Source organism: Myotis nattereri, assembly GCF_964212035.1.
Source record: "Myotis nattereri genome assembly, chromosome: 6".
In the NCBI taxonomy this organism is placed as follows: Eukaryota; Metazoa; Chordata; class Mammalia; order Chiroptera; family Vespertilionidae; genus Myotis; species Myotis nattereri.
The window spans coordinates 75,388,103-75,414,279 of NC_138081.1; the positions used below are offsets into that span (position 1 = coordinate 75,388,103).

Sequence of the window (26,177 nt, forward strand, 5' to 3'; positions counted from 1 at the left end):
GGCCCCATCCCTGATTGGGGTAAGGGGGGCTGATTGGGGCCGGCCCGGCCGCGGGAGAGGGGGTGGCATGGGAGGTCAGTTGGCCCTGCCCCTGATCAGGGTGGAGGGGGCCGATTGGGGCCGGCCATGGGGAGGGGCTGCAGGTGGTTGGGGGGGCCGATCGGGCCAGTTGGCCACGGCAGTGTGTGTCATAGCGACCGGCCGTTCGGGTCACTTGGCTTTTATATATATAGATACTGCAGTGTCTGCTTTCTCTTTTAGAAGTTGGCTTTGGGAAGGTAGGGGCTGCAGCCTTGCTTCTGAGAACAATGCTTAGCACATGACAGTGCAGTAAATACACGTTACATTATTGAATGAATGAAAGAACAAACGAATGAATGAGTACTGCTCAGCAACCATCACTATTACTTACTAAACAGACCATTCCACCAAGAGCTTGAGACTACATAAAAGGAAAAGGAAGCCAGAATATATTTCCTCTTTTAAGCCTCTTAAAAAAAAAACCTGTGACTTTTTTGTGCTTTAATGTACAGTTTTAGTGTCTCTAAAAACATGTGATAAAAACTGTTTGGGCAAGAAAGATGACATAATAAACCATGGACAAGGAACCGATAACCTAGTTCAATCAAATTTCCAAAAAGATATGAAAAAGATCTAACGTAGCTCAAAATGATTTCTCCAGATTCACTTTTAAAGACTCATTCGGTTTGACTTACTCAGAAATCATTCAAAATATCAGATTCATAAGAACTGAGGTTGGGAATAGAAAGGAACAGGCATTACTTGAGTGGGGATCAGACCAACGAGTATGGCAGGGAGCGCTGCAGGGAGCCAGAGGGTGTGGAGGGTACGAGATGTACCAAGAAGTTTACTCAGAGAGCTTCCAATATGGGAGGAAAAAGAAAAACAATCAGAGACCCCACCTGCTTTGAACCACTGCCAGGGGCTCTGATAGCTATAACTGCCAAGCACATCACTCAAAATCACTCCCACTATAAGCTTCTTTGCCTCCAGGGCCCAAGTTCCTTTAAGATTTCATGAGTTGCTCCATTCACTCACCTGAGAGCACCTTGCACAATTCCTGCCCTACCCTGCCCTCCAGTCTGCCAATCCTCAGTGAATTTTTTTCCCTTTCCACAGTTAATGAAGCCTCAATCCCTACAAAATTGAGCTTCCACATCAAAGTGACTTACAGCAAATACGTTTTGAAGCAATTCTTCACTTGCATAATTTCCCTAATAAAATGCATTCACGGAACCACTGTTAAACTCAGAAGAGGGTGCTGTGCATGAGGATTCCAATTTCCTCTTCTGATCAGAGCTGTGCTCTCATTCAGGGGATCACTGGTTGCCTGACCAGTCACACGCGCAACCATGACGCCTAAACATTGCCTTCTAGGCTTCCTCATCACTCTCTTCCTGACTGGTGCTGCAGGTAAGTGCTTCATTTCTTTCTAATTGCTCACGGTTTTGTCATCTGAGTGTGCTTGAGGGATTATTAGAAATGGCAATGCTGCTTTTCCGGGCTTTGTAAAAATTCCAGCTTTCTTCTGTCTTGAAATAATCACAACAGATGTGGGGTCAGTTTTTATCTACAACCTGAATAACTAACTCCACGTGGACTTAGTGAGTAGCTACTCTAGTGGGTGCAAAATTCATACAGGACCAACACACATCCACCTCTGTCTCCTTAGCATTTCTTTTGCCTTGAGGGGACATGACAGCTTACTGGGTAGAAAAAGTCTTCTACGCCAGACTGTCTGAGTCTGGATTTCAGCTCTGCCATTTACTCTTTAGGAAGACTTGGGCAAATGACTTAATGCTCCCGTGCCTCAATGTCTTCATCTGTAGAATGGGAATTGTACGTATTGTGAGGATTAAATGAATTAATATATGCCAAGTGCTTGGAGCAATGCCTGGCACAGAATAGAGACAGTAAAGAACATGTGCGAATTTGCTCTCGGTATTCAGAGAGAACTCTTCCAGAGCAGAGACCATCATCACCCCAACATACCTCTGAGCAAGGCCATTAGGACCCCCAGTTAACAGATGGGTACCTCTCAATGTGAGTGACTCAAGTAAGTTTCCCAAAACTACACAGTTGCCCAGTGACTGATTATATAAAAACAGTTCAAGCCTCCATCTCCCAGAAATGTGTGCAATTGTGTAGACTATGCCTTTGGTCCTTGTAACACCAAGGACTAACTTAGCAAAATATGGCAGGAATTCAGTGCTACCCAAATGATCCTGGCTCTGCATCTTACCGGGTCTGTAACCTTGGGCAAGATAGGCAACTTCTTTAAGTCTCAGCTTCCCTATTATAAATATAGTAATAAAAATACCTGCTTTATTTAGTGATTTGGGAATGAAATAAGATGTAAAGCTTTGAGCACTGTGCCTGATACATGTTTAATATTCATAGACATTCATGTTCAATGAATGTCAGCTGGAAGAGGAAGGGGAGGAGGAGGAGGAGGAATATCTCCAGCCTGTCGTTGTTTGGTTTTCTCCATTAGCTCTTCTCTCCCGAGGCTTTGTACTTGGTTTTCCGTGGTGACAGGCAGGCTCTGGAGTTTGCTGTTACACAAGTTTCTTCTGCTCAACAAGGCTTAGTTTTTAAGTCTGTGAGAGGAAGATGACAATAGTCCATTTTTCATAGAAAAGCGGGCCAGATTAAATGAGTTAATGCAGATAAAAGCCCCTCAGTGTCTGGTACAGAGTGATTTGTTATTATTTTGATGACTGTCTTACAAAAATTAGAGAAGAAATCCGTAGACCGATAAGGGACCCTGAATCATCTATCTTCAGGGCAGCAAATCAACTCCAGGCAAGGGCTTCAGGACTCTGTGCCTGTCATCTCCCAAAAACTCAGGGGAGTTTTATGTACTAAATATGAGTGATTACGCAGCATTTTAGTGAGCAAAATTAACGGTGGCAATAGACTCTTTCCAAGTGCACACCACCATGTGATGCACTGAAGGAGGTCAAAAAAGAAAAACGCCCTTCCCCCTTAATAAGAGTAGCAACACTATTTGGGTGGTAAAAATAAACAAACATTAGAAAATAACACATCTTGAATGTTCAGAGCTGAGATTTTGGGTTTAGGATTACTTGCTTCCACCTCAGTGATATTTGAGCAAAGACTTGATGTATGTGGAAATCCAGGGAGGAGCATTCAGGAAAAGGGAAGGACCTTCCGTGGGGACCACACCCACAGGTGGAGCAGGAGAAAGAAAATGAGGTCAGGGAAAACAGGGCCTATGCTTCCTGACTCCTCCTGCTGCCCAACTTCCTAGCCCAGGTTGGCAAACTCATTAGTCAACAGAGCCGAATATCAACAGTACAACGACTGAAATTTCTTTTGAGAGCCAAATTTTTTAAACTTAAACTATATAGGTAGGTACATTGTTTTAACTTCATTAGGGTACTCCTAAGCTGGCCTTTGCTAAAAATGTCCTCAATCTGATTGAGGTACGTTCGCTGAGGTCGACCCCTTCCAACTCTCGCATCCACACTCGTCTTGTATACTTGTTTCGTCTGTCTCCTTTCTGAAAACCGACTTCTGCGCATGGGCCATGAAGTTTCAATCACACTGTACGTGCGCGTCCGCACGTGGTATTTTGTGGAAGAGCCACACTCAAGGGGCCAAAGAGCCGCATGTGGCTCGCGAGCTGCAGTTTGCCGACCACTGTCCTAGCCCTTTTCAGAAACATTGAACCTGCCCAGGAGGTGAAGCTCTACCTCTGCCCATCTTAGGTTCACAGCTAGGATGCTTTAACAGAAAGAAAGATTAACAAGAGAAAAACAGCTTATTAATGCGTACAGAGCACATCACAAATGAGAAACCTAAACAGAGTAACTCAAAATGGTGGGTTAGAATTCTAGCTTATGTAGCATCTTCATCAAAAAAATAAAAAAAAATACATTTGTAGAGACATGACAGGGCAAATGAAAGCAATTTTAGGCTTGCAAGGGTGGGAAACTACAGAAAAGTAAATATATGAGAGGAAACTAATGGAGTGTGATTTGTTGGCAGATTCTTCTGGTGCCATCTCTGGGCGGGTAAGAGTCAGTCTCGGTAAAAGAAGAATTTATATACTGCCTTTAGTCAGAAAAAGCAGGAAGGGGGCGAGGGGTGGGGCTTTTCCTGCCTGCATTGCTTACTTGCCTTCAGCTCAAAATAAGTTTTTTTATGTCAAAAGAGGCAGATTTTGGGGTGACACATTCTAGCTTTCTTCAGACTCTAGAATAAAATATTGTCAAAGGTCTCTTGCCTCCATGGGACTAAGAACAGGTGAGACCGCACCACCCACGTCACATGACCTGAGGTGGAAAGTACAAGCCATGTCAGGGCAAAGTTATGCTTTCCTGCCATGATTGCTGCTGAGAGCCTTCTCAGGGACACTGGGCCCACGGCAGGGTCTTGGGCGGTCCTCCTCCATAGCATGGGCCAGTTTAGCTGAGCACTTACACTTGAAGCCAGGACGCAGGCCAATCAGTGCAGACCTTCAGGAGTGGGACAGCAAAGCCGGCCTACCTGGAATACAGGTGGGTCCTCTGGGAGAGGTGGAGGACACTGAGGCAGGACCCAGAGATTGAGCAAGAACCTGAGAAAGGAAGAACTGAGTGCTGCGCTGAGGTCCTAGAGCCAAAATTGATCCAAGGCAAAATGTTCTATCAGAGGAGCCGTCGTACAGGGCCCCTAAGAAGGTGGGAGAGTGGCCTTGGCATGGGTCTTTCATCTCAGTCCTTACATTCCATGACCCTCAGGGAAGGGACTAAGGACAGTATTTTCCCACTGCTCTTTATTTCCTCTACGGTTTGGGAATGGGATGAGAGGATATCACTTAGGTGTTGATAGTCTGAAACACAATGGTCCTGAAACTTCAGCATGCATAAAAATCATCACATTGAAGATTCAAAATGATGATTTCTGGGCTCCACTTCCATTATCTGCATTGACAGCAACTTCTTTAGGGAATCCCACCTCAGGTATTACATTGAAAACTACATTAATAACAATGGTGCGTGCCCTAACCGGTTTGGCTCAGTGGATAGAGCGTCGGCCTGCGGACTGAAGGGTCCCAGGTTCGATTCTGGTCAAGGGCATGTACCTTGGTTGCGGGCACATCCCCAAGTAGTTGTGCAGAAGGCAGCTGGTCGATGTTTCCCTCTCATCGATGTTTCTAACTCTCTATCCCTCTCCTTTCCTCTCTGTAAAAAATCAATTAAATATATTTTAAAAATAACAATGGTGCGCATATTAATAATGTTCAGTGTTTTCCCTTCTCTATTATTTTAGAAACTCATCCAGCCCATGAGTCTCTGAAGCCTCAGAGAGTACATTTTCAGTCCCGGAACTTTCACAATGTTTTGCACTGGCAGCCTGGGAGGGCTTCTGCCAGCAGCAGCAGTATCTACTTTGTCCAATATAAAATGTAAGTAATTTGAGCTTCCTCCAACTGATAGACATGGCCACGGGGAGAACATTTTCTAGAATGCAATGGAATGTAAGAATATGAGCATTATTTCAGTGTCAGAAAGACTGAGAAAAAGCAGAGGTAAGGGACAGGATTGTCTTGTCTTCCCTGAAGGCCACCTGGTGACACAAACTGCATGATGTGGTGCAAAATGCTGGGGGCATCTGTCATCCCGTAAAAACCAGCACCAAGACCTTGCAGGCTCAGCCTTCAGCGTCACAGCAGTCTGGCACATAGTGGGCACTCAAATTACTATTTGTCAAGCGAGTGTTGGAAACAGCTTGCTAAGCATACAGCAGTCACTTCACTAAGTTGACCCTATTCATACTGAAAAAGAAGTTGTGGGTCACATGGAGGTCAGTGTGTAAAATATATTTTTAATGTAAAAGTCATTTTTTAGAGTGTGTTTACTATTTAGAAAATGCATTTCAAAAATTAATGACTCCTGTAAGCATGAACATGAATTGGAACGCGCTGCTGCATGTTCCTCTTGTGTGAGCTTCAAGCTAGTTCTGCGGGATCGTTGCCAAACCTCAGATAAGATCAACTCCTTTCCTGGACCGAGGCCTGGAACAGAGGTTCCTGATTTGCAAATGACAGGTTTTCCCACTCAAGCATTTCCTGGGGTATTTTTGAGGCTCTTTCCTCTCTTACATAGTTTGCGGTGCTGACTGAGCGTGAGACAGGAAATACGACCCTTTATTTTGAAGGTTTTTCATCATAAATTTGGGAACCAGGTGTAGCTCTGGACCAAAATAACAATTTTTATTCCATAAATTCATGTCTCTCCAGCATGGAGTAGGTCCAAGGTCCGATGTTTCCATTCATTAACCTCTCACTATCTTCAGAAGAAATATTTCTGGAATTTTATCAGTCTGTAACTACCGCAGCTTTTCTTACATTTGGGTAAAATTTACAAAGCTTTACTATAAAGATTCCTCCATTTCAAAAACAGATGCGTGCATAGCTGGAGATGCTTCCAGCATGTAGGGAGTTGGGAGGAGTGTTCTTGCCCTTCTTCCTTAGGCAATATAAACAGGTCCAAAGTGGGCCTATTTGTGGTCCAATATAAAAAGTGGATTAGGAGTTGTTTTATCATGACACTAATGAAGGTTAAACTTAAAGGCAACATAGAAGCATTTTATATTTGTAATTCTTTTTCTTAACGAAGGCTCCCAAACATGTATAAAATTCAGACTACCTGAATCCCTTCTTAGCTCTGTGGTATTTTCAACAGCACAATGCAGATTTATATTTTTGAAATCATTCCTTTTGGTTCTATCCAGTTCATATGGGTCTATAATTGATGTCTGTCCCATTTGGGGTAGGTAGGACAAAAAATAAGGTATCACATTAATAGAGAGGCCAGTCATTACAGCTAATCTCAGTGAGCAAAGACAATTTCTCATCAATAAATAACAATTAAAAAACATTAAATCGTGCTTAATCTATGATGTTGGTTCTTTTATTTTTTTTTATGGTATCTTCTGATATAGTGAAACTGCTGTCATATAGTTTACAAAGTAAAGATATCAGCAATATTCCTATGGCTAGAAAGTCACAAATTTCAAGTCCTTCAACAAATACGTTGAAGCCTTTCTCCTGGCCTCTAATTCGTGCTCTGCTCCCACTGTTATCTTACTGCATTTTCTCTGATTTATGACTGGTAAGGAAGTACGCACTGATCTTCCCCTTTGCTGTTACACCATCCCCTAGTCTCAGGATGAATCAGCCTATCTGTCTCTGCCCTGCTACCTTTTGAACAATTTTATGGGTACCCCTCTCTCTTTTCCAGCTCCTCACATAGCACTCACTACAACCCCCACTCTATTTCCAATAAAGAAATTGGTTCTATGTGTTGGGTAAGCATCACCTGAGATAAAAAGTAGTAGCAACTTCTCAGAATCAGCCACATCAACAGCAAGCTGATGAGAAGTGAGGAAAACCACAGAGTTGAATCCTCAGAAGCATTAAGGATGTGGAGAGCCAGTTCTCAAAAATAAAAATTGGTCCATAGACCAGAAGAACAACCACAAAGTATTTTTAATAAAACAAGCTCTAGGTTAGTGATACAGAAGGTGTCAGGCTTGAGTTTATGTTTTATCAAGAGAATACTTTGGTTGACAAGAAGAAATCTTCGTAAGGATTCTTAAGAGTAGCCATAAGCCTTTATAGTAGTACTGATATTGGAGAACAATTTTCAACCAGTTTAAAATATTAACAGAGAAAACTGCGCACTCCTTCAACAGAAAGAAGACACTCAAATTTGTCTTTTCCCTTTTATAGCTACGGACAGAGACAATGGAAAAATAAAGAGGACTGTTGGGGTATTCCGGAACTATTTTGTGACCTTACCAATGAAACCTCAGATGTTCAGGAGGCTTATTACGGAAGGGTGAAGACGGCTGTGGCTGGGACCCACTCAGCCTGGACCATGACACGGCGATTCACACCCTGGTGGGAAAGTGAGTCCATGGAGTTTCTTTGCATTTGCTTTTCCTGCCCTTGAGTAGCCTTCCTAGAGTATGCCTAGTTGCAAGGCCCTGTGCTTTGCAGAGTTCCACACCATCATCTCACTTGCTCAAATACTCAGAACAACGCCAGAAGATGGTGGTCACTACCCTTACTTTACAGCCCAGGAAATCAAGGCACGGAGGCTTCAGCAGTTGCTCAGCCTGTATAACCAGATCACGATTCAAATTCTGCTGCATCTGACTGCAGAGTCGACACTCTGTCGCTCTGCCAGATTGTTACCTCCTAGGTAATAATAATTTAAAAAAGAGTTTTAGATAGTAGAAAAGAGTTGTACCACCCTAAACCCCTCCTAATAATGGGGGTTAAATTCCTGAAAATACTCATTAGAAGAATTCCCTGTTGAGGAAATTAAGACTTTTGCTACTTCCCCAAAGGGGAGACAAAAAGTTCGCTCTCTTATTCATATCTCCATGATGTATATTCTTTTTCTAAGGTAATCATAATCTAAGAATAATATTATAATCAAATATGTAAATTATGAAATAAATCATTACCAACAGACCTTATATAAAAGAGTAGACAAAGGGGAAAGAAAAAAGAGTGTTTAATGCATATATACAAAGATATGCATAACAAAACAAGAAAGAAAATGTTACATATTATCGTCCTCATAATTGCAACTAGTCATGAAGCTGTAGTTAATATTTTTAATTTCTTCTCTCACTATTAATTCAATGTTCACTTTCTTTCCAGCCAGCAACTCAGCTCTTCAGTCATGAGGAGTTTGAGTTCTTTTGGTCTTTCTTGTATAAGCTGGACATAATCTTACATTCATTTTTTATCACAGGATAGCGAGTTCTAGGAGGCACCTCAAGGGATATCAGGCATACTTCTCCCTGACCCCGGTGTATCTATAACAATTCTATTTCCTCTTGATAATCAGAATCAATCGTCCCAGACAACACATGGACCTTATTTTCGCTTTGTTGGTTAAATGGCACCAAGAGCTTCAAACAGTTAGGAGGCAGCCTTAACTTTTAAGTATTGGAAACTATTGTTGTTATTATCCAGAATGATTAAGGATCAAGTGTATGGGAAACAACAATTTCATGAGTCAGTTGCTATGAGAACTGCTTTTCCTACCACCATGTCTTGTATCTTAAACCAGTGAATTCTGTCTATGGAAGGAAGGTATAGTGCCATATATTGGTCACAAGATTAGAGCAAATACGAATTCCTAGACAAGTTCCCAAGGCGTCGTCTCCCAAACTGAGTTTTCAGTTATCCACTTTACTTCATATAAAGCCCCATCGCTGAGATAGAATATATGGTAAGGCTTCACTTCTTCCACATTAACTTAGTTCTTCTGTCATAAGCAATGTAGCGTGGGGTACCATGCTCATGCATGAGACATTCATGATTACATCCATGGTGAGGGTGGCCAGGGGGACTGCTAATAACTACAGCTTCTATTCCAATGCCACTTGCCCCCCCCCCCCATGGAAAGAGATAAAAATATCTACTATATAAAATGAACTATGTACTAGGGTTGGTTCATCTTACTGGGAAACTGGACACTCAGCAGTGTCAGTCCAGCCTTGGCAAGAGGAAGTCCATATGGTTGAGTCTATAGCCTCCATCCATTTCACACAACCATTTTATTCATGAGCCTATCAAGCAAGAATGGGACACTAGGGAAGTGGGCCTTCACTGCCTGCACCTAGATTTTTAAGCAGCTTTATTGAGATATAATTCACACCCCTTATAACGTGTACAATTCAATTTTTTTGTATATTCACAAATATGTATAACCATCATCCACACTCAATTTTAGAACATTTTCATCATCTCAAAAAGAAATTCCATACACATTGGCTATCACCATCCTATTCCTCTACTTCTCCAGCCTTTCAGCCCTACGCAACCACTAATCTACTTCTGTCTCTCCAAAGTACCCTGTGCGTGGCATTTCATATAATATGTGGTCTCTGATGACTGGCCTCTTTCACTTAGTATAATGTTTTCAAGGTTCTTCTTATTGCATCATATTTTAGTACTTCCTGTCTTTTTGTGACAGAATCAGATTCTAGTATATGCATAGACCACACTTTGTTTATCCATTTCTCAGCAGACGAACATTTGAGTTGTTTTCCCCTGTTGGCCATTATGAATAGTGCTCCTATAGGAATTCATGTACCAGTTTTTGTGTAGACATATATTTTTATTTCTTTGTGGCACATACCTTAGGAATGGAATTGCTGGGTCACATAGTAACTCTATGTTTAATCATTTGAGGATCTGCCAGACTGTTTTCCCAAGCAACTGTACCATTTTACAGTTCCCTCAGCACTGCATGAGGTTCTGATTTATCCACATTCTCAGAAACACTTACCTGACTTTTTTTTTTTAATTACAAAACATGTGGAGAATGTGGAGAAATCAAAGCTCAAAAGTTCAAAATTTCATGGGATATTTTGAAAATGCATAGCACAAGTAAATGTGGTATGTGTTTCATTCATCTAGCAAGCCCAGCGAATGTTTCTTAGTAATAGGGGGTGAAAAGTAAAGCAACTTGTCTTTCACTTGAGAGGAAATGTCTCCAGCAAACCGCAGAGGAAATTTAATGACAATGTTCTGCTTTTATGTATCTTACTAAAGCATCTAGAGTGCCTAGTACTTTAGGCACACCAAATGTAATCAGTATCACATGATCAATTTGGTGGACCAACAGGATATCCTGTGAAAAGATCAATGACTGTAGATTATTTGTGACAGACAGCCAGGATGACAATGAAAGTCAAGTGAGCCTGGCCGGTATGACTTATTGGTCAGGGCACATGCCCAGGTTGTGGGCTTGATCCCCAGTAGGGGGCATACTGGAGACAGCCTATCAATGATTCTCATCATTAATGTTTCGATCTCTCTCTCCCTCTCCCTTCCTCTCTGAAATCAATAAAAATAAAAATAAAACATTTTAGTAAAATGAAAGGAAGCCAAGTGAAAGAGAACTTTTCTGATACCTAACTATTGGACAAAGGAAGGAAAAGAGTCATTCTCTAAAGCAGTAACTGTATATTAAAGGCTGTGTTGATTGGCTCCAGAACAGTTACTATAATGAGTCACACCATGGTCACTACCTGAGTGCATTTACAATTATCCCTTTTATTATTCCATCTTTTTTGGGGGGAAGTGGGGGGGGAAAAAGAGGATATAATTCAAATAAATGAGTTAAATGGGGGAAGTAATACATCTTACTACCTCCACATCATTCAAGGTGTTTTTTAAAATATATTTTTATTGATTTCAGAGAGGAAGGGAGAGGGAGAGAGAGATAGAAGCATCTATGAGAGAGAATCATTGATTGGCTGCCTCCTACACGCCCCCTACTGGGGATCAAGCCCGCAACCTGGGCATGTGCCCTTGACCGGAATCAAACCTGGGACCCTTCAATCCGCAAACCAAAGCTCTATCCACTGAGCCAAACCAGCTAAAGCCAAGATGTTCTTTTGATGCACAAATCTCTGCTGTTTCCCCTGGGATACAATAGTACTTTTGATTTTCAATTTTGTTCAGAGGAGGAATTCCACTGGCTTCCATTTGGCCTTTCATCCCATAATAACTTTCATGCCACAACTCAGAAAGCCAAAATGGGCATTGATCCTGTCAGTTGGTATGTATATCTCATTGAATCTGCTTTTATTACCTGACAGCTACAAGAACCCACAGTGCATTCTGAGTCCCCAAGGATTACTATCAGCTCAGAATCAGGGTCCATTATTGGCCAAATGGTCTGTACTGTGCTTATCTTTCTCCAGTTTGCAGTTACCCTCAGGGAAGTATAAAAGATGTATCTTACAACTTGCAGCATTATTACCTCACTTGCCTAATGATAGCTGGTGCTATGTCCCATTAGAGCCAAACTAATTGGATCATGGCCAAAATGCTAGATGTTTAGTTTTCTAATTCTTCAACTAGCGGAGCAGAATGAGAACTAAGCAAACCAATCCATGGTATCCAGCACATATATTTTGGAATAACTTGAAATTCAAGCCCAATCCACTGCACCAACAGTTCTCTATAAAAGAGCCAACTCGGGAAAGCCTTGCCATCAAAGAAGAGAAACAACAATGGAAGGTGTATGTTTCAGTTTTGACTCAGTTAGGAATCAAGAATTTTCCAAGTTCAAAAAGGTCTGAGATTCAAATATATTCAACTTTCATGTTTCAGTGAACATCAACTTGAGGTTGTACCAGGTTACAGAGCCAAATACTTAAACCCGAGTTCAAAAGTACTAGTGATGAAAGAAATAACTAATAAATAGGATTACACTAAAATTACAAACTTCTATTTTTAAAAATATACCATTGAAGTGATGAAAAGGCAACCTACAGACAGAAGATATAAACAATGCACATATTTGACAAAGGACTATGTCTAGAATGTAAAAAGAACTCGTACAAATTAATAATAAAAAGACAACAGATTAAAAATGGGCAAGAAGTTTGATCAGACTCTTCACAAAAATATCCAAATATGCAATGAACATTAAATTCCATTAGTCATCAGGAAATGTAATTTAAAAACACAAAGAATAAGTGCACACACTTACCAGAATGGCTAAAATTAAAAAATGTTAAGATAATAAAGTTAAGTGTTAGAGAGAATGTAAAGAACTGGAACTTTCATATACTAAAGAGAATATAAATTGGTGTATCCACTGTGAAAACTGGCAACATCTATCACCCAGAAAGTCTATTCTTAGTTATATTCCCAACAAAATGCATATTTCCCCAATGACATGTACAAGAATGCTCATTGCAACTTTACTCATAATATTAAAAAACTAGAAACAACCTAGTGAATAACACAATAAACTGTGATACTCATACAATTAAATACAACACAGCAACCAAAAGAACTACATATATATTATATTACTAGAGGCCGGGTGCACAAAAATTTGTGCACTCGGGAGGGTCCCTCAATCTGGCCTATGCCCTCTTGCAGTCTGGGACCCCTCAGAGGATGTCCACCTGCTGGCTTTGGTCTGCTCCCTGGGGGATCGGGCCCAAGCTGGCAGTAAGACATCCCTCTGGCAGCCTGGGGGCCCTCAGGGGGATGTCCACTTGCCAGCAGGGAGCAGGCCTAAGCTGCAGTCGGACATCCTTAGTGCTGCTGAGGAGGCGGGAGAGGCTCCCGCCACCACCACTGTGCTGGCAGCCCTCAGCCTGGCTTGTGGCTGAGCAGAGCTCCCCCTGTGGGAGCGCACTGACCACCAGGGGACAACTCCTGCATTGAGCATCTGCCCCCTGGTGGTCAGTGTGTGTCATAGTGACCAGTCATTCCCAGTCTTTCTGCTGTTAGGGTCAATTTGCATATTACCCTTTTATTATCTAGGATAGAGGCCTGGTGCACAGGTGGGGGCCAGCTGGTTTGCCCTGAAGGGTGTCCCGGATCAGGGTGGGGGTCCCAATGGGGTGCCTGGCCAGCCTGGGTGAGGGGCTGATGGCTGTTTGCAGGCTGGTCACACCCCCTTCAGGGTGGGGGTCCCCACTGGGGTGCCTGGCCAGCCTGGGTGAGGGGCTGATGGCTGTTTGCAGGTTGGTCACACCCCCTTCAGGGTGGGGGTCCCCACTGGGGTGCCTGGCCAGCCTGGGTGAGGGGCTGATGGCTGTTTTCAGGCTGGCCACACCCCCTTTAGGGTGCGGGGTCCCCACTGGGGTGCCTGGCTAGTCTGGGTGAGGGGCTGAGGGCCATTTTCAGGCTGGCCAAGCCCCTCCGGGAGATGGATGGAAGCTCCCAGCCTCTCCTTTTTTCTTTCTTTTTTTTATTCTGGGATTTATTTACCTTCTATAATTGAAACTTTGTAGCCTTGAGAGGAGCTCAGAGCCGGCCAGGGTGGGCGGTAGGGAAGCTTGGCTTCCTCCATTGCCAGGGCAACCCAAGCCTCCTGCTTGCTCCAGCTCCATGGCCACGGCCGACTGAAAGCAGGTATCTGGGGTTTATTTATCTTCTATAATTGAAACTTTGTTGCTTTGAGTAGACCTCAGAGCCGCCGCAGCAGGCGGGAAGCTTGGCTTCCTCCATCATTGGGGCAACCAAGCCTCCTGCTTGCTCCAGCACCGTGGCTGCCGACCACCATCTTGGTTGGGTTAATTTGCATATAGTTGCTCTGATTGGCTGGTGGGCATGGCTTAAAGCATAGCGAATGTACGGTCAATTTGCATGTTTGTCTTTTATTAGTGTAGATATTATATTATTATATTACATTATAATATATTATATTATATTATTATTTTATATTATATTATATTATAATTATATTTGCTAGGGCTGCCATAGCAAAATACCACAGACTTGGTGGCTTAAACAACAGACATTTATTTTCCCACAGTTCTGAAGATCAAGGTGTCAGAGGGTTGGTTTCTTCTGATACTTCTCCTTGGCTTATAGCTGGCTATCTTCTTGCTGTGTTCTCACATAGTCATCCCTCTGTGCTTGCACATGTCCACATCTTCTTATAAGGTCACCAGTCATTTTGGATTAGGGCCTATCCATACCATCCATGTGATTTCATTTTACCTTAATTTCCTCTTTAAAGTCATGTCATCCCTACAGTCATATTCTGAGGTACTAGGGGTTAGGACTTCAATGCATGAATTTGCGGGTAACATAATTCAGCCCATAATTTTATATATGTATATAGTAAAAGAAGCCAGGCACACAAAAAAGTATATATGATATGATTCTAAAAATTAATGTATATGTAAATAGAAGTCAGGACAATAGTGGTTATCTTCTGGGGTTAATTACTTAGAAGGAACATGGAGGCGGTTTCTAAGTGCTAGTAATGTCCTGTTTCTTGATCTGAGTGGTACCTAGACAATTTGTTGAGCTGTAGCCTTGTGATTTATTTTTTGTCTAGATCAGCCGTGGGCAAACTACGGCCCGCGGGCTGGATCCGACCCGTTTGAAATGAATAAAACTAAAAAAAAAAAGACCGTACCCTTTTATGTAATGATGTTTACTTTGAATTTACATTAGTTCACACAAACACTCCATCCATGCTTTTGTTCCGGCCCTCCGGTCCAGTTTAAGAACCCATTGTGGTCCTCTAGTCAAAAAGTTTGCCCACCCCTGGTCTAGATCTATTTTATAGGTCAATAAAAAGTTTATTTAAAATTACAAAATTCAAACCAAATCAACAAAAAGAACGTATTAACTTTTAAACGTGTGCTCACAATAAAAGCACAAGGAAGCAGATGGACAGAAGCAACTTTGGAAGCAACAAACATTGACCCATTCAGCACTTCAAGTATTGTAATATTGAAAGCAGCTAAAATAAGTTAAATGATATAACAAAGGGAATAAAAACATAACCAATAAACAAAACTTTAGACTTCATTTTCCTAAACAATCACTGCATATGGAAATGATTGATAAATGTACTCTTATAGCTGAAATAGAATCTATGAGTCTTTGAAAATAAAAAATTATCTTCAAAGATATTTCTCAGATATTTATATTTTAGGTATCAACAGTATCTCTTCATAATGATTTTTGCCAGATCTCTAAATTTAATAATTATTTATTATGCATAATGTATCCATGTGGGATATGACATTTTTTAAATGGCATCAAAATTTCCTATTCTTTCTCCAGCAAAAATAGGTCCTCCAGGCATGAATATAACCCAAGTCAATGGATCCTTGTTGGTGATTCTCCATCCTCCAAATATACCATATAGAAACCAAAAAGGAAAAAATGTATCAATGGAAAATTACTATGAGCTAGTATACCAAGTCTTTATAATTAGCAACTCACTAGAAAAGGTAAGTTCAGATGAATAGATAAGTCTGTTTTTTTGTTGTTGTTCATTTGACTCACATTTCAGTCATAAAATATGTCTTCTCTCTTTTATTCTATTCCTTTTCATTTTTCCTGAGATTTCTTTTTTAGCTCCTTCTCACCTTCACCCTTATTGATGAGGAATTAGTGCTTGGCATTAAATTAAGAATCTGTGCATGTGTGTTTGTATCTTTTCAGTCACTCAGCTTGTCTCCACTTGATCTTCCCTGCACATCTAAAGATTGGTATCAACAATATTTAATTCCATTTGACTGCCACAAATATTCATTTTTATGGACTTTGCAGATCTTGTTTTTAAGTGGCTTTTGAGTCAGAGCATTATATATTTGTGTCATTTTGCTATGATATTTTAATTCATTGTCAGTGCCTTTATTTTGATTTGGTGGTTAATTGAATGTTCCTTCTTTTGTGTGGCCTTCTAAGACAGGGTTCCTTAAGTTCTAAGGAACAGAACCCCATTCAAACTGGTTAGTGGAGGGGAGGAGTTTAATCATATCTAATAATAGACAAATATGGTAATTAACCATACCTCCGCTACGCTTCCCATTGGCTAATCAGCAGGATATGCAAATTAACTGCCAACAAAGATGGCGGCCGGCAGCCACGCAGCTGAAGCGAACATGATGAGGCTTGCTTGCTCCAGTGATGGAGGAAGCCAAGGTTCCCCACCTGCTACAGCCCAGCTCTGAGCTCCGGAAGCAACAATGTTTCAATTATAGAAGCTAAACAAACCCCAGATACCTGCTTTCAGCCAGCCGGGGCCTCAGAGCTTAGAGTGCCAGTGATGGCAACAGAGTTTCAATTATAGAAGCTAAACAAACCCAGATACCTGCTTTCAGCCAGCCGTGGCCTCCGAGCTGGAGTGCGCAGGACAGCAACAATGTTTCAATTATAGAAGCTAAACAAACCCCAGATACCTGCTTTCAGCCAGCTACGGCCTCAGAGCTGGAGCCAGGCCTCAGAGCTGGAGCAGGCTCTCAGCTCCAGTGACAGCTATAGAAGGTAAATAAATCCCAGAATAAAAAGAAAAAAAAGAGGCTGGGAGCTTCAGTCGCCCGCCAGCCTGAAAACGGCCCTCAGCCACTCATCCAGGCTGGCCAGGCACCCTAGTGGGGACCCCCACCCTGAAGGGGGTGTGACCAGCTGCAAACAGCCATCAGCCCATCATCCAGGCTGGCCAGGCACCCAAGCAGGACTCCCACCCTGATCTTGGAGACCCTTCAGGGCAAACCAGTCGGCCCCCACCCGTGCACCAGGCCTCTATCCTATATAGTAAAAGGGTAATATGCAAACTGACCCTAACAGCAGAAAGACTGGGAATGACTGGTCACTATGACACACACTGACCACCAGGGGGCAGATGCTCAATGCAGGAGCTGCCCCCTGGTGGTCAGTGCACTCTCACAGCGGGGAGCTCTGCTCAGCCACAAGCCAGGCTGATGGCTGTCAGTACAGCAGTGGTGGTGGGAGCCTCTCCTGCCTCCTCAGCAGCGCTAATGATGTCTGACTGCAGCTTAGGTCTGCTCCCCGCTGGCAAATGGACATCCCCCGAGGGCTGCCGGGCTGCCAGAGGGATGTCTGATTGCCATCTTAGGCCCAATCCCCCGGGGAGCAGGCCTAAGCCAGCAAGTGGTCACTCCCGAGGGGTCCCAGACTGAGAGAGGGCACAGGCCAGGTTGAGGGATCCCCTATCCCCGAGTGCACAAATTTTTGTGCACCAGGCCTCTAGTTAGGAAATAACAAGCAATCTTATGGACAGCCAGAAGCAAGAGTAAAGTGCTGCTCAGCTTTGTAATGGCTGGGAAGGAGAAATGGAGAAGCAAGTCTTCAAGAACCCTATTCTGCCTCTCTGTGGTCACATGTTGCATGTCTACAGCTGTCTCCAAATCTACTCAATTCTCCTCACTGCACAGTTTAAATTCTTGACAAAGAGACTGACCACTGGGTCAATCAGCAGCCCTCATGTAGTACCTACACAGTCACTTGACCTGCCTCTGTATTAGGCTGTGTTCCAGGACTCTGGAGAAAGAGGCTGTGTCTAGGAAGAAACCCTACAGCCCATCTACTACTGTGACCAGGAACAACTTATTAATTGTATCAAAAATAGAGGAAACCAGTGACTTACTGAAAACCATTTATCATCTCTTCTCTTTTCCCTTGTATATAGGAACGAAAGGTATATGAAGGAACTCACAGAGTGGTTGAAATTGAAGCTGTAACACCTCACACTGGTTACTGTGTAGTGGCTGAAATATATCAGCCCATGCTAGACAGAAGAAGTCAGAGAAGTGAAGAGAGATGTGTGAAATGTCCTTGAAGTGCTGTGGTGTGCTCTGCAACATGGAAATCAAAAGCTCTCTGGGAATGGGATGGCTCATGCTTGAAGTATCTCATTGAAAATTGTTTTTATTCTTCTTAAAGCAATGTCACACTTTTGCGACTTCTTTGTTTATCCATTATTTCTTCCTTTATATTTCATTTGTAAACTGAATTTAAGCAACATATCCACTTCCAACACATTAGAATTTAAAGAGGCAGAGAATAAGGGCTCTATGAAATATAGAGCTTTACTTCTGAATGTAACATCCCTAACAACAATCTCCACTGTCCTGAAAAATGTAAAAACCAAGGAATAGTAGGCATTTAACAAACTGTTGTTGAATTAATTTTGACAAATAGCATTATAGACAAGCAACCTTTTTCACTCTCTATTGACACAATTTGAGATAGATGTACCAACTTTTATATGAATGAACATTTTATATGAATGAATATATTCCCATATATTTCTATTTTATATAAATACTAGAGGCCTGGTGCACGACATTCATGCACTAGCGGGTGGGGGAAGGTGGTCCCTCAGTCTGGCCTGTGCCTTTTCATAGTCTGGGAGCCCTCGGGGGTGTCCAGCAGTCGGACATCCTTAGCGCTGCAGCAGAGGCGGGAGAGGCTCCCTGGCTTCTGGCTGAGCAGTGGTCCCCCTGTGAGAGCACATTTACCACCAGGGGGCAGCTCCTGCATTGAGCGTCTTCCCATTGGTGGTGATTCTGTCAGTTTATTTGCATATCACCCTTTTATTATATAGGATATTTTTGCATACATTTATTTTCTATATGAATCATTTCCACTTAGTGAACCAATCTTTTAACCTATGTAAATAACAATAGTACTTGCAAAGAACCTCAAGTCTCTGGAGGAATATCTAGATTAAGATTATCCACAATAACATCTAAATACTGAAGGATGTCTACTCAATACAATTTTTCTCATTTAGCACATACTCATATTAAGGTCTTCTTTTCTGTTTTTATTTTGTTTCTTAATGTTACCTTAGAAGAATTCAACCTTATTCTCAAAATCAGTATAATATATTTCACAACAAAATAAAAAAGAAACCTTAACTCCAATTTATACCACCCTCACTACTCTACCTACCCGATGAAGGGTCTCTTGCCAGTTGCACATTAGGAACTCCTATGTACAAGGATCTTAGGAATTACAGTTTGACTGGAGACATGTGGGATGGCTGAGAACCAGGTGGAGATGTTGGCTTGAAGCTGAAAGCACTCAGTGGGTGACAGGTTTACTCGGGAGAGGGCCTGGTGTTGGCAGAGATCATAGGGCCAGCTAAAGCCCCCCAACAAGTTCCTAGCAGCTCCACTGCCCCCCAGTAAAGGTATGTAGCCTAAGGCTCAGTGTAATCAACAGAAAGCTGCTTTCTTCACTTTTGGCTTTATCTTACATATCTGTTTAAGGTTGTCTTTCTTGTGAGGAGGTATATTTTGGAGAACATTTGCACAATTCCTCATGAAAATTTCTCCAAAATGTGATAAAAATATATTCAATGCTTCTGGTCACATACAGTTATACACAATGATAAATGGATTAAAAATTATTTTAAAATGTATGGAGGGAGAAAGCAAGAGACACAACAAGAGCTAGAGAACTGGTTCCATCGCTTTGCCCTATGGTCAGAAAAAGATGAATTTGAGCATAGACCTAGAGACAAAAAAATCCTTTACCCTATATTTTTGAATTATGCTTTTTCCTCCTTATTATCTTTTTTGCCTTTTGTGAGGAATAGGGATTGCATGTGGCCAAGAGCATTTAAGTTTGTGCAATTCAGGAGTTCTGAAGCTCGATTTAAAAACAGCTATGGTTGCCTCATGAAAGTTAATAGGTAGCACCAAGTTTTGGGTTTATTTGTTTTGCTTTCACGCTTAGGCAAGAATGAAATACTTTGTAAAAAATAAGAATTGTCACATTCTTCATTGTGTTAGGCATATGCGGTCATCCTATTTCAATAAATCTTTTGCTTTGCAATTTGACATATTTGTTATTTGGTTTATTTAAGAGGAGGATAAAATTGGTAAGTCTCTGAGATGAAATTAGACTTTTTAGACCCACCATACATCCCAGTCAGAAGGAGCAGTGTTTAGCAGGACTCCAAGCATTCAGTGATCTTGTTCTATGATCGAATGGCAATTCCACTGTTATAGTTTCTCAGGTCAAAAGCTTTGGGGCCATCTCCATATCCATCTTTTTCCTCACATCATATATTTAATCCATCAATAAATCCTACCGGATCGAGTTTTAAAATATGACATTTCTCACAGCTACCTTATTCCCAGCCAACATCATTTCTCATCTGGATAATGGTTATGGCAACCTTACAGGTCTCCCGGCCCTGCCCTTGCCTCCCTCTAATCTAGTCTCAGCAGGGTAGCCAGGGCGAAAACCCTTTGAACACAAGTCAGATCATGACACTCCTGTGCTCCTAGCTTTCCAGCTCATATGGATTAAAAACCCAAATCTTTATTGTGGCCTCCAAGGCACTGCATAATCTCATCCCTTTGCTCCTGATCTCTCAGACCTCATTCCCTCATTCTGGTCTGCTCACTTTACTTCAGCACATTGGCCCCTTTGCTTGGCTCTCACATACAAATGCTCTGGCCTCTGGGCCTTTGTACTGGCTGCTTTCCAGAAAGTTGTGCCCCTAGATATCCATAGGCTCATTTTAAATTTGATTTAAAATTGCAGACCATCCCCTGCAACTCTCTCTACTCCTCATTTTTCTCCATAGCACTGAAACCACCTGACACACTACAGTTACTTGTTTATCTTGTTTATCATTTATCCTCCCCTCTTCCACTAGCATGTAAAGGCAGCTCTGTCCCCTTTTCCCTCCACATTATCTAGAACAGTACCAGTACATAGCAGACACTCAACATTTATTGTATAAATTGGTGAATCAAGAGGACATGGGAGGGATGAGTGAGGAGGACTGGATGGGAGGTTTTTCCTATTATTTTGCACAACCTGCTGCTGCATCTTCCTCGGCAGGTGAGTATAGAGATGCAGAGATGGAGTTAAGTGGAGACCAGGTCTCGGACAATTCTGACACCAAAGCAGAGAGCTAGCTACTCCAGAATAGCTGTTTCTTCCTCCAACTGAGTCTCGCTTCCTAGGCATCATTTGTTTTCCTTGCTGCTGGTCAAGCCCAGAAGTCTTGTCTCAGATTTTCTTTAAAAGGAGAGAGCGCCGAAACCGGTTTGGCTCAGTGGATAGCGCGTCGGCCAGCGGACTGAAAGGTCCCAGGTTTGATTCCGGTCAAGGGCATGTACCTGGGTTGTGGGCACATCCCCAGTAGGAGATGTGCAGGAGGCGGCTGATCGATGTTTCTCTCCCATCGATGTTTCTAACTCTCTATCTCTCTCTCCCTTCCTCTCTGTAAAAAATCAATATATTAAAAAAAAATTAAAAAAAAATAAAAGGAGAGAGGGACTGAAATTGGGAATGTGAAAAGGATACATCCACATTGATGAGAAGGGATTTTAGAGAGTGTTCCCAAGACAGGGTTGAGGTAAGTGAAAGAAGCCATGAGAAACTAGGATGCCCTTTCTGCAGGTGAACCCACTTCACTAGGCTTGGGTAAGTGTCTGACAGTGTGGGCTACAGAAAGAAACAAACTTCCATTGTGCTTCTGGATTTGCCAAGCATTTATACATTGAGGGTGTCCATATGATAGTGATGAGAAAAGAGGAAACATTCCAATGGACACACAAGGTTGAAAGCTTCTTCAATGGCAAATGATAAGGAAATCTGGGAAGTGGTTAAACACTGAAGGGTAACACAGGGCTACCAGAATGGCATTAACTCCCCAGAGTCTTACATTTCCCCACACTGACACAGATCGTAGCTACTGCCAACTGCTCAGAACAAGACTCTCCTAGGCGAGAGGCCTTCTTTGCCATTCTCACAGGGATTTGACACCCTCCCAGGTTCCCCTTTCATCTATATTTTGAGAAGCCAGGCTAGAATTCAGCCTGATCACAAGGAACAAGCAAATAGTGACAAATTAGCTCAGTCCAATCTTGAGAACTGGCCATGAGATTGGGCAAAGAGATGGTTATTTCTTCAGGCACATCCCTCAGCAAGTCCAGGCTTCAGCCTGTCTGAGGTCTACACTTGCACAGACATTATTTTTTTAACCCTCAGACTTGCCCACAAAGGAGTTATGATTATCATGAAAGGTAGTCACCTATTCTATTAGATTAGCCTCAGAGAGGTTGTGACTTGTCAAGGTCAGAAACCACATCAGTCTAATGTTGTAGCTTAAGCACATTATCAGACCCTCCAGAAATTCCTCTGGGTTTTTGTACATATGGCTGTCCCTTCAGTCCCTTAGTAAAATTCCTTTCATAAATATTAGATTTGCCATGCTGAGTTTCGGGACTTCTTTTCCTCTTTAATGTCACTCAAGATATTGAAAGGCAAGTGTTGACCTTCGAAACAAGACAGCATAAGGGCAGGCAAATCTGACAGGACAGCTAGGCAGATGGTAGGTGGCTACTGCTTTCAGGGACAAATAGGAGCAGGGTCCAACAATATGTATTTGTCCTGCATGGATGGGAGGTCCCTAGTCACTGAAAGATCCCTTAACTCCATGCATTTATTGGCAAACATTCATTAACTGATAAGTTCTACCTCCAAGTTGCTCTGAAAGCTAGTGTCAATCATTTCTATGGTATCGTGATTTTCAAGCAAAAATTCAGAAATGTATTTTGTAACTGAACCCCCAATGTTTTCAAGGTGAACAACAACAACAACACAGCATCAGCAAAAAACAAAACAAAACAAAACAAAAACCTGATAAGTTGATATCTGATTTAGGATGAGCTCTAGACAACCTTTTTAAAATTATAAGCATTTTTAAATTCTTCCATCACACTATAGGGTTCCCTTTACTTCTGTGCCAATTACCCGGAGACCTAAGTGAACTTGGAGACTAGAACAATGAATTTTCTTTTGTTTATTTTATCCTGCAAATTGAGACCATGTTCCCTGGAAAGGAAAGTAGGCCTTTGAGTCTAAATAATGAAAAAACTCACTACACAGCCAAGTGTTCGATGTTGCCCAGACTGAACCACTGAAATTGATCTCTACAGAATAGGGGAAGTCCAATGACAAGGAAGGACCTTGACCCCAGTGCCCCTAAGTGGACTTTTTTCTTTTAAGCTAAGACCTCAATTCCTTTCAGCATTTCTTCAGCAACAGCTAGTCTCTCTTTACCCATAGCTCCTCGGCCCAGTGTGGGCAGGGGCTAGTCCACTGGGTATTCCTTCCCCCTCTCGGGAGCCCTGGGCCTTCCTCCTTTCTGACCTCCAGAAGGTTACAGAAAGCAGTCAGTTATGCTTGACTGATATTCCCACGAATTAGGCTATTTGCATTTGGGGCTTTTTTAAAAAAACTTATAACAGATTAACCTAGACTGAATTGCTTTGCCATGAGTGAAACTCACTCCACACACACTGCAACTGGAAACATATATTTTAAACAGAAAGGCCTTTTACCCTGCCCCCAAATCATACTGTGTCTAAGGCCAATGATCTGGGAGATGTGTGTGTTTCATCTAGGGAGTCTAGGAAGGCGGGAGAAGAGGCAGTAATGGCAGCTAATGTGGCCTCTGCACCATTTATTCTTTCCTCACACTAACCCCTCATTTCACTCACCAAGCCTGGGATTCCCATATGACAGCCCCCCAGAGCTCTGCTCACTGTCTCCCTTCTTTTTCCCTTTTGTCACTTTATCGAAGGGATCCGCACCTCCCCAACCCACATGCACAGCACAATCACCTGATGAGATTTGACTCAGCTAGGTCAGTCAGAGTTCTTTTCAAATATTGATACTGAGAGTAGAAGAAAGAAGTCTGTTCTCTCTGCTCTCTCTGCTCTTTCTGGGATTATGCGTTATAAGGACCAACTAAATTTGGAGCTAAACCAGCCAATATTCCCACCAGCTAGAGAAAACCCATTAGAGGAGGAACATAAAGGAAAGGAGAGCAGAGATGGAAAAAGACAGATGTTTTCTGGTAAATTCAGCTGTGCTGAAAACTAGCCTAGCTTCTCAACTTCCACTTTAAGTAAGCAAATTATTTGCCTTCCTCCTTATTTTACTTTGACTGGACTCTCTATCACTTTCAACCAAAAGATCCTTGACTAACAGAATAAAAAAAAAGTGTGTGGCATGAATTGTGTGCAGTATTAACAAAAGTAAACTTTTTGTGCCTACTATAACCTCTAAATATTGAGAAGAACATTGCTAGAAAGTCTCTATATCTACAGATGATACAATTAATGCAGTTTGAGCTCAGAAAAGCCCTACAGAAATGTGCCTGTGATTCTGGTCAGGGCTTTATCGGAGATGTTGTTAGCCAAGGCCTTGTGCATTCAGAGAATTCTCATCTTGGCTATATCCCTTGGTTCAATTCACAGCTACACTGGTTCTAAATACATATGGAATTTTATGAGTACTCAGTTTTACAACAAATCCAGGTCCCATTCAATATTCTGCAGAAATCATAAAGCTGTATGAATACTATAACCAAAGAGCCAATATCTTCTTCTTGTTCTATTAATATAATATTCAAGGTAGGAAAGTCCTTTTAGAATGCTCTAAGTTCAGGCATAAGTACTTGCTGACATCTTAATACATACCCAGGGCAGTGCTAGTGGCTCTATTCCATAAACCACATCTACAATGCCTTCAGAACTTGTTTCAAATGCTTACAGTGCCTGTCCCCCCACCCCTCAACCCCCGCCCCCCGCCACCTCCCCGCTCTCTGCCATTATTATAGGCTCCTAGCATGTCATCTCCAGTGTTTTGAAAAGGTGCTTTGTAATTCTGGCTAAATTCCAACCAGTACCTGACTTCACCGCTATCTTCCATCTTTGCATGAAAAACAATATTTTGCATTGTTTAAAATTAATCTGTCTTTTTTTTGTTTTCTCAAACTAACTTTATCAAAGAGGAATGTTTCCAGAACCAACGGCTTGTCAACTCCTCCTCAGCACAACAGCCTCCAAGTTCATTTTGTTCTTGTTTTTGTTGTTGAGCTATACCCCAGGGCATAGAACTTGGGCCATGTAGCAAGAATGGAGCTGTGGAGGCAAGACACTGATGGTCTGCCAAGATCTCCATAAGCTGAAACCTGCTGCCATTATTAAGTATTCTGATGGTTCACGTTCATTAGTAAAAGTAACAAATCATTTTCTTATAGGAAATAGGTAGTTAAGGTCATTACTCTTGCCTTTCATAAACCTACAAAAAGAAGAGTGAACTCATGTTGGTCTGAAAAGAAAAAAAACTGGTGTACTATTTAAGACCTGAACCTAGTCTCTCAGCAGCTTCACCCTGAATGAGCACAAATTCCTTCCCTTCCTGCAATTAAGTGAGAAAAACAACCATCTAATAGAAAGACAACCCAAGGATTTCCTTCAGGATCACAACGGCTTCTACACATGGACACACTGCAAGTATTTGTGGACAAATTGAATTACCTACCTTGTGCAGACATGTGTTATGCTCCACATGTGTCATGACAGGCACGTGTTATGCTTCAGGATGTTTCATATCGGAATCCCCATCTTATATCTGAGGACTCTCCCAGTTTATGAAATAGTAGCAGGTATCCTCTCTCTAACCTCCCTTGCAGCTAAGGGGTAAGTACTGAGGCTCTGCCAGTCTGATACCCGCCCCCGACTTTGAACTGTAAGCTTGGTCATAAATGGGCAGTCTTGCCTAATCCATTCTGGCCAGGGTGCTGGCCAGGCGGTATAGAGGCGGGGGTGGCTGTGGTTTTGCTGGCAGTATTCAATGTCTAGCTCTAAGATACGTAAGCTATAGTGGCTGTACCCAGTGGTAGCACAAGAGTCTTTAATGGACCAGTCTGTGACTCAACTGGGACACTGTTCCTGGCTTTACAGCCTCAAATCTGGTTCTCTTTCCCGCCCCACCCCCAACCCCCTGGAGAGCCTGTGAGTTATCCAAAATTCATTTATTTTTTCTTTTAAAA

The 26,177-nt window shown here is 42.2% G+C and overlaps 1 protein-coding gene across 1 annotated transcript; it reads left to right on the plus strand.

The window, feature by feature from the left end:
- The first annotated feature begins 1,140 nt into the window (after positions 1–1,140).
- IL22RA2 (interleukin 22 receptor subunit alpha 2) lies at positions 1,141–20,144 on the plus strand. Its single transcript, XM_081094573.1, has 5 exons — positions 1,141–1,434; positions 5,302–5,437; positions 7,766–7,944; positions 15,617–15,786; positions 17,991–20,144. The coding sequence occupies exons 1-5, from the start codon at positions 1,374–1,376 to the stop codon at positions 18,138–18,140; spliced, it is 696 nt and encodes a 231-aa protein (XP_080950699.1). The 5' UTR covers positions 1,141–1,373; the 3' UTR covers positions 18,141–20,144.
- Positions 20,145–26,177: the final 6,033 nt, after the last annotated feature.

Coding starts and splice junctions, on each gene's coding strand:
- IL22RA2 (XM_081094573.1), top strand. CDS start 1,374: ATGACGCCTAAACATTGCCTTCTAGGCTTCCTCATCACTCTCTTCCTG. Junction 5,438..7,765: donor TACTTTGTCCAATATAAAAT/GTAAGTAATTTG, acceptor TCCCTTTTATAG/CTACGGACAGAGACAATGGA. Junction 7,945..15,616: donor ATTCACACCCTGGTGGGAAA/GTGAGTCCATGG, acceptor TTCTTTCTCCAG/CAAAAATAGGTCCTCCAGGC.